General features: G+C 41.0%; 1 protein-coding gene across 1 annotated transcript in view; it reads left to right on the plus strand.

Annotated features, from left to right (window-relative positions):
* Positions 1–17,891, plus strand: part of cdh13 (cadherin 13, H-cadherin (heart)) — a 383,964-nt gene that overhangs the window by 93,345 nt on the left and 272,728 nt on the right. Inside the window, exon 3 of the mRNA XM_073472809.1 lies at positions 9,797–9,917. Within this exon, the coding sequence (XP_073328910.1) occupies positions 9,797–9,917 (121 nt within the window). The remainder of the gene's footprint in view (positions 1–9,796; positions 9,918–17,891) is intronic.

Consider the following 17,891-nt stretch of genomic DNA (forward strand, 5'->3'; position numbering starts at 1 on the left):
ACCAGCCGCTTAAAACAGGGCTGTGAAACTGGTGTGTAAACACCCCTGCTGTGCTCAATCCTTCGGTTTTTTCGACCAAAGCATGTTGCTATCATTCTATTTAGACATCAAGGAACCATGTCAACAAGCAGAAATGAGCATAATATGTCACCTTTAACAAAAATGTCACTTACAATAGATTTAAGTGTTGAATTAGATAACTTTAAGTAGGCTAATGGGTAAATGATACATAGTTAAATGGTTGTAATAGCTATAGGTCAAGGAGTTAAATGGATAAATGGTTGAAACATCCAGCTGCTTGGTTCTACATAATAATTTTTAGATGATGGTGGTAGTTATTAGCTACTGTATGTGTTGCATTTCTAATTTATTGGGCAGAATTATGTTTTTATTATATCAAGGAAATCATAGTCATTATTAATACATTGAGATGGAAGTAAGATGATAGATGGACGTCTGTAGGCTTATTTATGTCTGGCAGTTCTGGATCCAAATGGTCCAGATTCAAGTGTTCCTGCTCTCTGACAGTTCTGGTTCACCAGTCTATTTGAAGATCGCCCTACTGCTCTGCCTTTCAGATTGTCCAGGCATGCTGCTAAATGCCTAAAGATTTATTTATCTCTTTGGCTCAGTCTCGATCATCTCATTAAGCTGGTACACAATATGCAATTTTCCAGGATTGCTTGAGCATGATAATTGTTCCTGCTGGATAAAAATTGTTTCGTGCAACCAAGGCTCCTTGTTTCCCCCAGCCTGGACCAGAGTAATCCCTCTATGTAACACTCTGCTCTGGCAAAGTCAGACTGAGCCAATCACTGCAGAAACAATGATGCCTTCACAGAGACATCAAACAGGCAAGATACTGAAGCTGAAACACAGAAATCAATTATTGTCTCCCCTCAGGAGAAAAGATATTTTCAAGTTTAGGAAGACATGATTTGTGGTCTCCACTAACATGGTTAACACATCAAAAGTTAAGAAATGCCTTAGCTTGTCAAGACTTTTGTCATGCTTAAATCTGTGTAGTGCCGTCCAATTAAAGCTCTCAGCTATATAACCGGAAGAACACTGAAGCATTACAAGTTACACAATCTTTTGAACAAAAACAATCTTTTACACACGTTTGTCTGTCATTTTTTCTTTTTACATTTTTGTATATGCTTTTATGATGATAGAATGTATTTTAGGGTTATAAGTAGGCCTGCTCATTTACAACAAGTGGAGATGAAGTGGGACCAGTGTTTTTTAGTCATTTAGTCTAATGTTGTTGGCATGAGCATGAGTTTCAGAGTTGTTTTTAAGGTTTTTTCCAAATGTGATTTCAAATATTCTCAGGGTTACTAAGTAGCCATCCACCAATCTAAAAAGTTCATATATTAGCATGCTAACAATAGCTTTGCCAGTTGGTTCAGTAAGTTACACAACAGTTACATCTGGCAGTTTTTGTGTGTTAATATTTAGTTATAACTCCTTGTAATAATCTCTACATGTTTTCTTTTTTTTAACCTGTATTACAATGCCATGTTTCAACTTTCAGTGGCTATAACAAATATTTTTTTAATAACATTGTATCAAATGATATTCTGAAAACAATGTGACAGTGAAATGAAAGGGTTCGTTTGAAGTGATGAACCTATGTAGTCTTTTTACCTGCTCGCCTTTGTTTTACCATAAACTGTATAAGGCTAGGATCTGGCGATCACAATGTAAAAGACAGACATTTATGCATATGTTCATCACAGATAATCTTAACAGTCATACTCTGAATCAGGCCTTGAGGGTACCCATATGCCCACATTTTGTTTAGCTGGAAACAGATGTGGATGTTTGTATTCATCAGACAATAATCCCTGTGTGCTGATAACTTTAATCCCACCATGCATAAAATAGCTGACAAGCTTAAACACATATATGAATCAGATCCTTTCATGTGTGATGCATACGGTCTAGGCATTAGGCAAAGCAAGTGCACAGGAAAATGCAAAAGGACGTTTAAAGAAAGCTGGATATGGATCTCCTTCTGTAAAGAATGTCCACACAATGTGTCTCTCCATCCTTTGAGATTATATTTTTAATTAATTCTTCCAGTGTGAAAGGGTTTTTTCAGAGTGCTTAAAGATGGACATTATTGATAAAATGCTTCAATTCATTCTGCTAGCTTTGAATGATATAACCTTCACATGTCCAGTACATTCTTAAATGGCTTCCTGATGGAGAATATAGCCCACAATAATGGTCCCCTTTGCTAACAACATTGCCATTAGCATTTGGTTGCCTTAATGCTTTTGCTGTCCTACTGTGAGTAACTGGGGCTAGATTGGAATATTTCCCCCTTAATGGCCATTAAAATGGGTGTTCATGTTGTTAAATCCCGCTGAGGGATGTGTGTGGTGAGTTTTTTCAGGTATCTACTTTGTGTGTGGCCATATGGTAATGTCTCTTTCTGTATTTGCATGTGTGTCCCATGAACCCCGTCTATGTCGACAGGCCTCTGGGCCTTCAGTCAGCTTGATTGAGTTTATGGTCCAACAAGCATTGTATCCCACCTTGTCAGGGAGCCTTGTGATAGAATTGAATTACCATTTTGACACCTGCGGGAAAAGCACTAAGTCCCATGGGTGCAGTGATTACTTTGCAGGGACATTACATGTAATGACCTCCATCGCTGATCGTCTGCCAAGGCTTGTTCATCACGCAGACAGATCTCAATAGACAGCGTCGATGCTGCGATTTGAAAGTCTTGTAACTTGCATGATGTCTCATATAACTGTCATTCCAAACTCAATGAAATATTTCACGTTGTCTGATTTTTCTCATTAACTCTGCAAAATGTTTAAAGTTCCATTATTTCCTAATAAAATGAAGTGGAGAAGCCATAACTCATTGTTATTTACTTGCTAACTTGTTTTTAAATATATGAGTGATAATGACACAATTACAATTACCATGTAATGGTAGACAAGTGACATAAATGAGCCTTAGCAAAGTTTCCCTTCAACGTAGCGTCCTTCATCTCACACTGAAAGAGCCCATTGACAAAGAAGACAGTTTTGAGTAATTTTCGCACTGGTTCAAGATGAGAAACACTTACTACCGTGTGTAATTGATGAGTCCAATATTGATCTTGGTAATATTCCCTGAAATGTTATTTCCTCTTGTCTGGATGTAAATGATACTTAGTGCCATCTAACTGTCAATTTTTCAGTGAATACTGCCTCAACACCACTTCACTTGTATCAATAAGATTAGGGGGAGATGTGAGCATGTTACATATACCTATCATTACTGTGTGAGACAGCATCCAATTATTATTCACCTTGTCAAAGCACTGTTGATATCTCTGGGGAAGTTCCTACAGGAGGGGTCAAGAGATATGAGGATGAGCAGGTGGTTGACACTGCTGACAGATGGCTCAGTTTAGCAGATGCATATCACGTATCCCAAACTGTATGGTGTATCTAATTACAGCACCTACTGTGACAGGATAATCCAGCAATTTCCCAGGTTGGCATTGAATATTTGCTAAAGCAAAATTCATTTTCATGATTGCTCAAATTTACAAACAATTCCATGTAATGACGTTTTAAACAATCATGAGATAATTATTAGACAGAGTACGAGACAAGAGGGCATTATGGTGGCAGGAATATGGCTTTGCTCATTTCGTCCCCCAATCTATCATCTCCCCCCTCTTTCCTCAGTCCATTGTGGCTTAATCCAGTATGATTTCAGTCATATATGGAACAAAAGTTCTTTTTACAAAGTTTGTGGATCTATTAATGATCAGTGGGTCCCTTTACCTCCTGACAGTGTTTCACCAATCGATTGTTAGCACACTGCAAGCTGAGCTGACCTGCATACTGTAGGGACATGGGTGTTTCCAGAAAATCATTTGGGTTTGTTGGGTGTGCTTAAAATCGTCAAGCTTTGCTGTTTCAGAGCTGCAGCATGTCTGTCAACTTTTGCAACTAGAGCATTTCTGCTTCCAAAGTAGTTCTTTAAATTGTATAATAATGCCAAATAGTAGCTATTGCCAATACATAAAGAGAGTGAGGTTGCTTGTTTCTTGACCCCTCTGCATTGATATCTTGATTGAGGCTTCTATGCTCACTTATGCTACTTCAGCCAGTATCAGCTGGCAATCATAAGGACAAGGCTTGTGTTAAGGCAAGCCACTCATCTCAGCATGAGCAGGATTGGCGCAGTGCCACTCATCATTCCAGAAGAGCCCACTTCCTCTTTGCTTAATGCAAAAAAGGTGTTATAATGAGACGCAAGGCTTACTGGATAGAAAACTGTAAATTGTCTTTCAAATTTGTTTCTCTGCTTTGCTGTGTGTGACACCGACTACTGTATTGTGCTGACTGGCAACCTAAGAAGTCCATAGGTGTGCATGAAGGACAGAGCAGTGGCATCCTGTCTATTCAACAAAACAAATTCTAGCAGAACAGATGAGCCTGGTTCAACTTTTTGCAAGTGATGTCATTCAGCAAGTTGGCCTATCAAATAAGGGTGTCACGAAATCGACCGAAATTAAGTCACAATCTCGAACTTCGAATTTAAAAAATGGAATCGTTGATGCTGCCACGCCCCCATGTCACGTCCGGTCAGCTTGCCAGGGGGAAAAAAACACACACGTGTTGAAGTGTTGCGAGTCAACCGCCGCCAGTCAAACGATAGCATGGTGTTACACCATTCCTGTTCAGCTCCCGGACCGTGGTCGGGAAGCACAGGGGAGATGATTTCCTCCAGGGCCGAAGTTTATGTTTACCTGCGGGGTGAACCCCCTTTCACGTGTTAAGCTGGTGGGGAAATAATACCAGGGAGCTTTGCTGTATCTTGAGGAGCCGTCACCTTTATTCACAGCCAAACTGCAGCCTATATTGTTCACTTTATTGCTGTTGCTACTACTGCTACTCCTTTCGCTTCTCCTTCCTCTCCCATTCATTCACTGTCCGCACGTACGCACGCTCCCTCACTCTCGCTCGCCCACTCACACCTTACGCACCTTGTATATGTTCAACTGTTCCGAAATAGTTTGTTAAGACACTTAATTGTTCAGAGAAGACTATGGACATGACTGTTTTATTTCTTTGTTTGTTTTGTTGTGAACTTGAATGTCATCTTCTGTGAAGAAGACTGCAGTTACAAAAAAACGAAACTAGATGGCAGGTTATTTTGTTTAAGTTTCCAACTGACTGAAGATATAAGTTATTGTTACATTATGTTGTTAATAAATGTTATAAATTTGACAATGTAGTGTGGTACATTGCGAACAAAGGTCAGATATTATGTTGCATAAAAGTCTAGTCTAAAAATGGCATAGCAACCTGTGCTTTAAAAAAAATTAAAAGTAAAAAATCGAGAATCGAATCGAACCATGACCTTAGAATCGAAAATTGAATCGAATCGAGGATTTGGAGAATCGTGACACCTCTACTATCAAATGTATGCGTGTGTGTGTGTGTGTATATACAGTATCTCACAGAAGTGAGTACACCCCGCACATTTTTGTAAATATTTTATTATATCTTTTCATGGGACAACACTGAAGAAATGACACTTTGCTACAATGTAAAGTAGTCAGTGTACAGCTTGTATAACAGTGTAAATTTACTGTCCCCTCAAAATAACTCAACACACAGCCATTAATGTCTGAACCGCTGGCAACGAAAGTGAGTACACCCCTAAGTGAAAATGTCCAAATTGGGCCCAATTAGCCATTTTCCCTCCCCAGTGCCATGTGACTCGTTACTGTTACAAGGTCTCAGGTGTGAATGGGGAGCAGGTGTGTTAAATTTGGTGTTATCACTCTCACACTCTCTCCTACTGGTCACTGGAAGTTCAACATGGCACCTCATGGCAAAGAACTCTGAGGATCTGAAAAAAAGAATTGGCCTAGGCTATAAGAAGATTGCCAACACCCTGAAACTGAGCTGCAGCACGGTGGCCAAGACCATACAGCGGTTTAACAGGACAGGTTCCACTCAGAACAGGCCTCGCCATGGTCGACCAAAGAAGTTGAGTGCACGTGCTCAGCGTCATATCCAGAGGTTGTCTTTGGAAAATAGACGTATGAGTGCTGCCAGCATTGCTGCAGAGGTTGAAGGGGTGGGGGGTCAGCCTGTCAGTGCTCAGACCATACGACGCACACTGCATCAAATTGGTCTGCATGGTTGTCGTCCCAGAAGGAAGCCCCTTCTAAAGATGATGCACAAGAAAGCCCGCAAACAGTTTGCTGAAGACAAGCAGACTAAGGACATGGATTACTGGAACCATGTCCTGTGGTCTGATGAGACCAAGATAAACTTTTTTGGTTCAGATAGTGTCACACGTGTGTGGCGGCAACCAGGTGAGGAGTACAGAGACAAGTGTGTCTTGCCTACAGTCAAGCATGGTGGTGGGAGTGTCATGGTCTGGGGCTGCATGAGTGCTGCCGGCACTGGAGAGCTACAGTTCATTGAGGGAACCATGAATGCCAACATGTACTGTGACATACTGAAGCAGAGCATGATCCCCTCCCTTCGGAAACTGGGCCGCAGGGCAGTATTCCAACATGATAACGACCCCAAACACACCTCCAAGACGACCACTGCCTTGTTAAAGAAGCTGAGGGTAAAGGTGATGGACTGGCCAAGCATGTCTCCAGACCTAAACCCTATTGAGCATCTGTGGGGCATCCTCAAACGGAAGGTGAAGGAGCGCAAGGTCTCTAACATCCACCAGCTCTGTGATATCGTCGTGGAGGAGTGGAAGAGAATGTCTGTGGCAACCTGTGAAGCTCTGGTGAACTCCATGCCCAAGAGGGTTAAGGCAGTGCTGGAAAATAATGGTGGCCACACAAAATATTGACACTTTGGGCACAAAGTGGGACATTTTCACTTAGGGGTGTACTCACTTTTGTTGCCAGCGGTTCAGACATTAATGGCTGTGTGTTGAGTTATTTTGAGGGGACAGTAAATTTACACTGTTATACAAGCTGTACACTGACTACTTTACATTGTAGCAAAGTGTCATTTCTTCGGTGTTGTCCCATGAAAAGATATAATAAAATATTTACAAAAATGTGAGGGGTGTACTCACTTTTGTGAGATACTGTACATATACATATGTGTGTGTGTATACATCTGACAGTCTGAAAGGCACAGGCGAAAGCAAAGACGGCATATTGGGGGACAAAAATATCGTCTCTGATACGGGATTGCTGTGTGTAAGCGGCTAATGTTACTACACAGACACAAACAAACCTTTAGCCTGTGGCTACATCCGGCTGCTAACGTCACCTCCCAGATAACAGGTTGGGCTTTCGGTCCCATATATAAAGGGACATATTTCTAACTATTCGGTTTCAGACTAAAGGACCGTGGAAAATGCGCAGTCTGTAACTACTCAGTGTTACACAGCGGTGGACTAAGTTACATGTTTGCAGCTAACGCTACTTTGCACGTTAGGTCACTCCGAGTCCTCGGTGATCTCATATGATTTTCAAATCAAGCTCTAAACATGACCTGTAATGTTTTCTTACCTGGTTACTAGGAAATGAGCCATGTCAGCATCTGTTTTCAGCCCCAATTCAAGTTGAAGCTGCCTCCATGAGTCGAACGCGTATCCGATGTGTATTCCGGTGCCAGCCCGGCTTTGGTCGTAATTTCGTTTCGACTCACGACATGCCGCTGATAAAACCTTTGTTATCTTCTTAGTATGACTTTTTAGTGGACTTTGTGTGGTGGTGGGTCGTTTGCTGGCCGTAGCAGAATCCATTACTACCCAAACACTAGTTTGGGTCCACCGCGCTTGTCTTCTTCCCATATCCAAGGACGCGCATTCAGCGTCATCTGACGTCACGTCCGCAAGACTGCGCAGGAAATTCGGGCCTGAATTGCAGTACATTATGCAGCACACAGCCTGTTCAAGGCAATGGAGAGATACGTGGGTGGGCTCATTCTTCATTTTTCACAAATCCTGCCCCAAGTAATATTCTGTATATTGTGTTGTGTGTTTCTTTTTTTAAACATGGGTTCTGTCCCAGTATTTATAGTGGTGCAAGCAGTCGTCCTGGCTCTCTTTGCCAGTTTGGCCATTAGTGAGCCTGCACATTCATAATGTGAGGTAGTTTGTCATAATTCTCCTGAACTTGAATGTGAGACTAGAGTTTTTAAAAAAAGAAACTGAGCTGCATTTGTAAAATCATGAATAAAAAAGAACAACTTGTAATAACAGCATGAGGCACGTATCTATAAATTAATGCATCACACAGCTACATATCGCAGAAATTGTTATTATGCTTGGCAGTGTATCTGCTCTTTCTTAGACTGTGTGGTCTCTATGTGAGAAGTCTGTTTCTATGGGAACACCCACCCTTTAAAAGAAGCGTGTTTTTCTTAAGTGCCTTTTTTTTTTCAAACTTTCATTGAATAAATGTGATTTTGCAAAGAAACTGGGTCAATGAAAAGTCAAGGAAGGCAATTTTAGTGAGTTACAGGTCTGTTTTAATTTGAAATCTTCAAGAAAAACACAGCTGTATTACATTTCTACCTTCCCTGACACTGTTAGGAGGAAAGAAAAAAGAGAAACAGTTTGAATACATGTCAAACCTAGAATAAAGTCAGTTCAAAAAAATAAAAATAAAATAAAACAAACTGTTCTGGTGGGTACAAGTATCCAATAGTATCACCAAATTTAGCCCGAAATAAGGAAAAATGAAATGAGTTACTTGATTTAAAGGGAAATTTTCACATCAAAGTCTGTTTACAGGTCTTGGTCAATACTACTGCAGATCTTTTAAAATGCGATGTAAAGTTGTTGTAGCGGCAAATGTTGACTAGCTGGTATTCATGGCTTACACGTGTCCAGGCGCTGTTGTTCTTAATAATTCACTCCACGTCCAGGTAATGTTGAAAAAAAAGAAAAAAGAAAAACCTTTATTCCACAAGTGTCACTCAATTATCCATAAAATTGGCCTTCTCGTAATACAAACAATACAGGATGGTAAGAAAACCGTGTGTCTCCACTGCTAGTCTGGTCAACGACCCCTCTTGAGCCAGAGTGCGAGGCTGCTGCCTCTTAAAGCTACAGTACAGAGAGTATTAAACTTAAATGAAATAGCCTGTTATAGACAGAGAAGATTAACAAATAGCCAACATCGATTAAACTTACTCATCAATGACTATTAGATCAATATTTAAACTTCAAATCCAAAGTTATAGTACAAAATGTATATTTAAATAACATAAGGAAAAATGAGAAAATCAGCAAGCTCATTCTTGCCTCATACAGTTGTATAAAGCTTTTGTTGCTCCAAAATGGGCAATTCAAAATCTGATAAATTGCCTTTATGTGATGTCAATTGAGTTTCTAATTAATTGATTAATAATTTAATCCGCTTCTAATCTTTGCTCGACGCTATCTGCTTGAGGCTACATTAGCTGCTAGCGTCACACACCTAAACTCCACAAACATCTCTAGCTCAAGTGTATCAATTTTGTTATAAAAAAATGTTTAATGTGAGTCTGACAGTGTTGTAAAAGAGCTGTTTAATGTTTAATGGTGGTGTACTCTTTTAAAAGAGGAGAAAGTTTTTGCTACTTAAAATATTGATTTTCTTTGTCACTGCATATTTATGTATCTGCTCCAACCTTATGTTGTTTATTCAGGATTAACAAGGATTAGGTCTGTAAAGGGGAAACATATTTATTTAATTATTCTGCCCTGCTGCCTGTGCCTGTCAGGTTTATCTCCACAGAAACCGTGTGTATGTTTATTATCCTGACATGTCCTTTTGTTCTGTGTGTTGCAGGTTGCCCGTGTGGGTGGCCAAGAGGATGGAGGCCATGAGGGCTGTGTACCTGGCTTCCAGGTCAAACACTACCAGGTGGCCTACAGTGGACCTTTCCAGAAAGGCCAGGCGCTTATTCAAGGTCAGTACAAATGGATAGAACAAACTTAATATTTAATATTAATATTTAAAATCAAACTTTTTCTACTTTGCTTTGAAGTTGGCTCTGCTGTTTCCCCTCTCTCTCTTAAATCCTGTTACTCAACACTGTCAAGTTTGCATGAGGGAGTGAAAGCACATTAAAAAAAAAAAAAAAAAAAAAAAAAACTCAGTCTGCCTGTAAGGCTCTTGTGGGTTTGAAGAGCAGCATATCCAGGGCAGCTGAGCAGAGCAAAGCCAGGCTCCCTCCAGGTCAAGGTGTGTGTGTGTGTGTGTGTGTGTGTGTGTGTGTGTGTGTGTGTGTGTGTGTGTGTGTGTGTGTGTGTTCTGACTTATGCCATTTTATAGGACTGAAGACCAGTTAATTGGGGACAACTGGTGCAATTCGGGACAAAGCCTGTAAACCTAACCCAATCTGGAAAATGCTGATTTGTGGGTCAGTGGTTAAGTTAGGATTAGGGTTAGGCAAGTAGTCATTATTATTATGGTAATGTTAAGGCCCCAGGAGATGAGGAAGGAAGGAATGAAGGAAGTCTAGTTACCCAAAAGTGACATAAGTAAGATGTGCATGTGTGTGTGTAGGTGGTTTTCTTCTTCACATTCATTAGAATTCATCTGATTCTTGTTACAATCAAAAGATAGAACCAAAACAACAACAACAACAACAACATAATTTGTCTGCAAATGAATTATTCTCCTTGATTGCATGATATTCACAAAAGCCTGTTTTCTTTTTTCTTCTTTTGTTCCTCCCCCCTGAACACAGCTTTGGGCTGCTCAGTTAACTGTGCTTATACTTTGTGATCACATGCATGTGTCTGTGCCTTGCAACTGTTTTGCTGGAGCTGTTCAGTCTCAGTGCACCAGTTACAATGCTTGAGTCGACTTGGCCTTCTGGAGAACTCTGAGTCGTATTTCCCTTTTATGTAGAAATGTGACCTCTGCACATTTATAATCAAAACATGAAAGCTTTGAGAGGGAGTTGAGAGGAAGGTTACTGGGTTCACTATGGAGTGGTTGTTCTCATGGAGACTGAGTTCAATCTCTGAGCCAGTCGGGAGGCAGCCTCATCACCCTTTTGTTACTGCAGTGGCCAGTGAGATTTCCTACAGACTCTCAATTCTCAACTCCATATTGCTGCCACAACTTATCGGTCCAGTCTGCCCCTTTGGGGCCCTCTGGCAATGCCTACCTGCACAGCCCCACTCTGTCTCCACAGACATCAGCAATAATGTCTGCTGGCTAGCAGTCTGCTTCTCTGGAGTTGTGAGTTATGGCTGCCGGCACGTCACTTCACAGAGATCGACAAGGTGCAGTAAGCTAATGGTAGTTTTTACTTCAAACCTGAAGAAGTTTTCACTAATTCATTCAATCAATAATTCATTTGCTTTTGCACGGACTTGTTGGTTTATTTGTACAGTGTGATGAAATGCAAGGGAAATATGTAAATTAAAATGGGAATAATTTATAGTTTGTTCATGCAGCCTGTCATTTATTGTGGAACTTGTTTTCCATCCCCTCTCATTATTCAGCCACTTCTTTATTTATTTCATCATCACACTGTGTTGCTCTCCACATTATGAGGCTACTTTGGTAGATTTCATTACCTGCTTCAGTGACATGCACATAATGTGCTGTATCTAAATACACAGGAGTAACACATTTTCCTCTTTTATGACTGGAGCTTGTAGAGGGGTTCTTATACAAACCTTTTCTTGTAAGTGGCACTCAACTGACTGACAGCTTTCCTAACTGGAACTATGTGCTTTCCTACCTAGACGACAAAATATGACAAATCTGAGCATTTTCTCCTTCAATCTTCTTTTTCTCCTTTTTGGGCTTTATTGTGTTTGATTCGGTCAGCCAGTGAGGCATTTTGTCATCTGGAGGTTCAGTGGTGCGTGTAGTAGGAGACAGAACTCAGTTCTGCTTTAGTGCTCTGCTCTGGGACGACAGACTGCTTCTATTACCTTGAATATGCTCCTGTCAGCAGAAACACCTCTCACTGTGGGGGGTCCCACTGCTCACACACATGCACTTACACACATGCATATACTGTAGATTGCAAACATAAATATGCATGTGTGTGCTTATAGGGGATTTTTAAAAAGCAAAGGATGTGAGTCACACACAGATGCAGGCTTGCATGCATGCTGTGTATTGTGTTGAGTTATAGCTGCACAGAAGAAATGCCTTGGTTGTGATCATTTTAGGTGTCTCGTAAAGATTCAGCGCACTTGCACAAACACAGTGGCTCAGCAGGTAAGCTGAACAGCATGCTCAAAACAATGAGACCATGATGAAAAACAGCATATGAAAGAAAACTATAAAGGAAGAAAATGAGGAAGAAAAAATGAGGAAGAAAATGAACTTTCAACTTCAAAATTTGCATCAAACAGTGGTCAAAGTGAAATATCACAGTGTCACATGTCAGATAGGCTTGCCGTGATAGTTGGTGTTGCCGGTGTCACACAGTGGTCGGGCACACGCCGACTACATTACTTGCCCCCACCCCCACTGCTGTTTGCTTTTTAATCAATACTTTACTGGAAGGGGGATGTTAAAATTACAAACTCATCTGCTCTGCAGCGCCAGCAGCAGAGTCGCAGCACACAGTAGCAGGAGAGACATTTCACTTATCACATGACCAGAGTACAGAGAGTTGACCGACAAGATGATGGCAGAGGATATCTTGTCACAGCGAAAAGCAAAAGCACCAGTTTGGCAGTATTTCTGATTAAAAGCCAATGCTAATAGAAAACCTTATAATGTAATTAGTAAAAAGGAGATGGTTACCTCACTGAGCAGATGTAGATGTGCAGTCTGTCATCTGCAGCTCTGCAAATCCGCTGTCAACAAATGCAGAAAATGGCCGCTGTTTTGCTCTGCAGACTCATTTTTGATGACAACAGCGGTGCTTAAGTCACTGAACACTGCATTTCCTGTTACTAGCCTATTTCAAAATAAAAGTCAGCTCTTGTTTCAAAAATGCTTTTAATGTGAAGCTGCAGCAGTGTGTGTGTGTGTGTGTGTGTGTGTGTGTGTGTGTGTGCGCTTTCAAAGAAAAGTGAAAGGGAAAGCCATCTGTTGGCACAAATAATTCAGTACACTCACCATTTATGTATGGATTTCAGGGAAAGCATTGACACTTTCTCGCCTTTCCACAGTCCATTTTGTTAGAGTTGAACAAATTGTCTGCTGAGTGTGAGTGTGGTTCATACAGAGTGCCAGAGGCTGCAGCCAGGCCCAGTGACACATGCAGATTTATGTAAATTCTGCTCAGCCCTGTGCCACCTGCTGTAGACCTCTCTGTGTAATTACCAGTAGAGGGGCGGTCTGTTAGCAAGAGATACCTGTTGGCGCAGACCCGGGTTCAAGGACATCCATCTCGGCTAATGGCCATATCCGTGAAACAGACGCACACACATACAGCATGCATCCGTCTCTTACATTTCTTGGTACTACTCCTGTTCTGTTTGTCACTGCATCACTACTATTGCACATTTTCTTTCAGTTGGTTTTGCTCTGTAGTCTTCTAGTCTTGTGTTTTTTACGTCTTCTCTTACCCAGCTTGTCATTTCTTACATTTTAAATTGATGCCTGTGAGAATAGAAATGTGCATGGAAAAGGAAAGGTCAACAATGGCAGTTATGGCCTCAGAGGACTCATTATTTCAAAAAGTAGACATGTTTAGATCCATGCTCAGATATGTTTTCATCCACAGGCAGCATGTGTAAAATACATGCCTTCATAGAAAATGTGCTCCGTCTCTAACCCTGATAGATTATATAATTTGACTGTGTCCTGTGAACGCTGTCATCTGAATCAATTAAACTGCTCTCATGCACACACTGAAACTGTTTGTCATGTAAAATCACTTCCAGCCAAATATCTGGATGTACCGACCAATCATGAGGGACACCTCAACTAAAAATCTTTACATCTGCACAACCAGATTACATTGTTACACGATTAACCTCACATTGCCTACAGCTCAATTTGGAAACTATTCTGTACAAGGCAGAAATGAATTTCAAAGTATGAAAGGCTTAAAGAAAAGTCTAGAAATTGCTCTTTACCAAGGATTTGAGTTAATGTGTAAGAAATGTTTGACCCAACGGTGAGGAATGCTATTTCTGCTGAATAATGAACAAAATGAAAGATGGACTTCAGTTGAACTGTGTGTAAATAGATTAATCCTTTAGCACTGTCATGAATAAATTCTTCAGATGCACAGGAAAGAAACGCTCTCTGAAAGACCTGTGTCTTAAAGGAGGTAAATGTAAGACTTTTAGTTTAAAACATTGAAAAAATAAATACAATTATCAGAATGTGAAGAAAGTTTTGAAGTGTGTCCAGTGTCCTACCCTCAGTCCATGTTGAGGGAATGAAAAGAAGTGATTCAAATAAAAGCAGTAGTAATAGCTTATAAAGACCTCTGGGAGAGACGGCGCATTTGTTGAGATAGTGTAGACACTTAAACTTTCTGGTGATATGCTGCTCCCAGTTTGTTTGGAGTGTGGAGTATGAATTCAACTGCTGACCATTTCTTAGATATAGCACCTTTTATATTGATCGAATGTGGGCTTCACCTTTATATTTTTTGATACTAAGCATCATATTTTCTCCACAGGGTTTATATACATTAGGCAGGACAGGCAGTGAATGACATTTACTGAAGGATTATTAAGGGTTCTCAGTTCTGAAAAGTTACCTTTATCCTCTCTTTCTCTCAGTGGGTTCTGCCACGACACGGAGAAATACAGCAATGAGGTGTATTGATTTTGAGATGGTGTTATAGCTCACCTCAGTTTTGCAAGCAGCTTCTTTTTTGCCTCGCTGCTGCCTTCTCACAGGTGGCAGTAAAGTTGATGCGGTTTTCAGTCACCAACCTGGCAGGCTGTCAGAAATAATGGGACCTCATAATATTAGTAATCCATGACTTTGTTCTGTTACTGATAATATGAAGTACCATTATTACTAACATGCCGTTTTTTGCAAGAGGCCATCTTAAGAAGACATTATGTACTGTTAATTTATGCAAACCTAAGATAGAAATGCAGTTTTTGATTTTATGGTGTACTGGGACGCTATGGGGCATACCACGCTGACAGCCAGTAAAATGTGGAGAAGAAATGAGAGAGCCACCTTATCTGTATCCTGCAGAGCAAGACCATGGCTCTGGGAGGCTTTTCTACAATCCCACCACCAAACATGATTACTTCTAAAAACATGGTTGCCTTTAAGCATTTTCTATAACATCACTTACATTCTTTAATTAAGCATTCCTTAGGATTTGACTTATAAAAAATACACCTGAAGAAGAAGGTCCTCTCCGGGCTTGGCATTGCTATCATTAAGACTTCCACTTCATGTTGGGCAGCAGCCTGTGGACTCGGAGCTCTCATGGCTGGCACAAGGCCCGGGGCATATTAACTGCATTGAGCTCCTAGATGGCATAACTCTTGTCTCTTGCTTGCGCTCCCTCCGACTTTATCATCCAGGCAATTTAAAAGTACTTGAATTCTGATATAGCCAAGTAGTTTTAGATAAATTGGACAAATGGAACAGCTCTCTCATCTGTTTCTTCTGTGCTTCTCTCCAACTCTGCTCTGCTGTCTAAGTTTAGGTGATAAAGTTTGCTGTCCTTCCTGCTCTGTGCACAATAACACACACACACACACACACACACACACACGCGCGCCCACACACACACAAATAGTCCATCATTCAGCTTATGAAAAATGAGTTTTATGATTTATTTGCTGATTTAAAGGTTGCTTTCATCGTCAGTTACACTTCATTCAGAGTGTACGTTGCTCTCACAGACACTTGCTTTTTCTTCTCTAGTCAGCCCACTAAATGCGTCATTACATTGATCAACCTGCGCTTCGCTTTAACCCTTGTCATATTCATTTAGTACTTCATTTCACCACCGTTACTTTGGACAAACAGAATTATATTTACCATTAAGCATATATTACCCAACTGTTTATTGGTGTTGCTCAGTAAAATGTCCCTGTGTTTCAGGCCCATAGCCATTTTTATCTTGTGGCATTTACATAAGTAAGTAAAACATCAATTATGAAGGAGATTCCCTTCATGGAGACAAAGCAAACAGTCTAGCTTTATGTGAGTTAAGAACAGCTGTGTCCCGCACACTGTTGACCTACTTACTAATTTTGGCAATATAACCTGCACTACCTGCACTCACCTCAACCCACCAAAACCCCACTCAATGCCAACCCCAAGTTCTGACCTGCTACAGTGACTCTGTCATGTATAGACTGTGGATGCATGGATTGATGTCCTCCTTTGCCTCTGTCTGCACGGAAGGGTGCATATCCTGATCATGCCACTCTCATGCCTGTAATGGTGGGTGTAATTTATCACCCTCTGTAGCTGGAGTCACCAGGACCTGCAGCTTCTTTTCCGGTGTATTTTTAATTTGACCATTAATCAAGGTGTGCTTTTGACAAATGACTATAATTACAGGAAAAGGCCATTACTTGTATGGGTATGCATGTGTGTGCATGTGTGTGTGTACTGGCATGTGAGTGTGAAGTCGGGGGTTTCTACATACAACACTGTATGTTTGTGAATCTGACCCTTGCATATAAGTTGTCCCTGGTGAACTCACCATGAACTTTATTTGGGTCAGTATGTGTCTGGAGGCTGCTGGTAGATGGTAGTTAGGAGGACTGGGTTGTAAGGGGGAGGGAATGATGTTGCAGATGGCTGAGAGTAAATAGTCGAGGAGAGGAAAAAAGAGAGAGTGGAACATGAATCTGAAGTGGCAGCAAATCCTTTCACGGCCATTCGCATCAGAAAATGCCATGGGAATCTATGACTAGAAAAACAAACAATTACTTTAAAAGTTGGCAGTGTATGGCCTTTTTGGTACATGATTTACATAGATATTTTTAGATGAATTTTTGAGTTATTTAGTAACATCTGTACTTCCCTACAAAGGCTCACCCAGTAACTACGCTATTATGAAACTGAGAAATATGGTTGAAAAGTGTCTAGCCAAATGTTTTGTAGGTAGAACTGGGTTATGCTCTTTTTAAATACACCGATCAGGCATAACATTATGACCACCTGCCTAATATTGTGAAAGTTCCCCTTGTGCAGCCAAAACAGCTCTGACCTGTCAAGACATAGACTTCTGGACCCTCTGAGGGTGTCCTGTGGTGTCTGGCACCAGGGCGTTTTATAGTGGATCCTCTGGGTCCTGTATGTTGGGGGGTGGGGCCTCCATGGATCAGACCTGCTCCAGCACGTCTTACAGATTAAGAGATTTAAGATTGGTTTTATTTATCCCACAATGGGGGAAATTCACTTGTTACAACAGCTCAAGATGCAACAGTACAGTAAAAAGAATCAGAAAATATGCATAAAGTTAAATAGAAAATAAATAGAAAAACACAGGATATTTACAAAAAACAATAATATATTTACGAAAAGCAAACAAGTGAGTGGAAAGTGACCTTTCATGTAGTGCTTGAGTTAAACAGTTTGATGGCTGTGGGGATAAATGATCTGCGGTAGCGCTCCTTCTTACACAGTGGGTGAAAGAGTCTGCTGCTGAAAGAGCTGCTCAAGGCTTCCATAGTCTGGTGCAGGGGTCAGCTTGGCTAACATCCTCCTCTCAACCACCACCTCTATGGAGTCCAGTGGACAGTCCAGGATAGAGCTGGCCCTCCTAACCAGTTTGTTCAGTCTCTCCCTGTCCCTGTCTGTGCTGCTACCTCCCCAGCAGACCACTGCATAAAGGATCACTGATGCCACCGCAGTGTCACAGATGCTCGATCAGATTGCAATCTGGGGAATTTGGAGGCCCGGTCAACACCTTGAACACATTGTGTTCCTCGAGCTGTTCCTGAGCAGTGTTTGCGGTGTGTCAGGGCACATTGTCCTGGTGGGGGGCCACTGCCATTGGGTAGTGTTGTTGTGA

The sequence above is a fragment of the Pagrus major genome, chromosome 8 (assembly GCF_040436345.1).
Source record: "Pagrus major chromosome 8, Pma_NU_1.0".
In the NCBI taxonomy this organism is placed as follows: domain Eukaryota; kingdom Metazoa; phylum Chordata; class Actinopteri; order Spariformes; family Sparidae; genus Pagrus; species Pagrus major.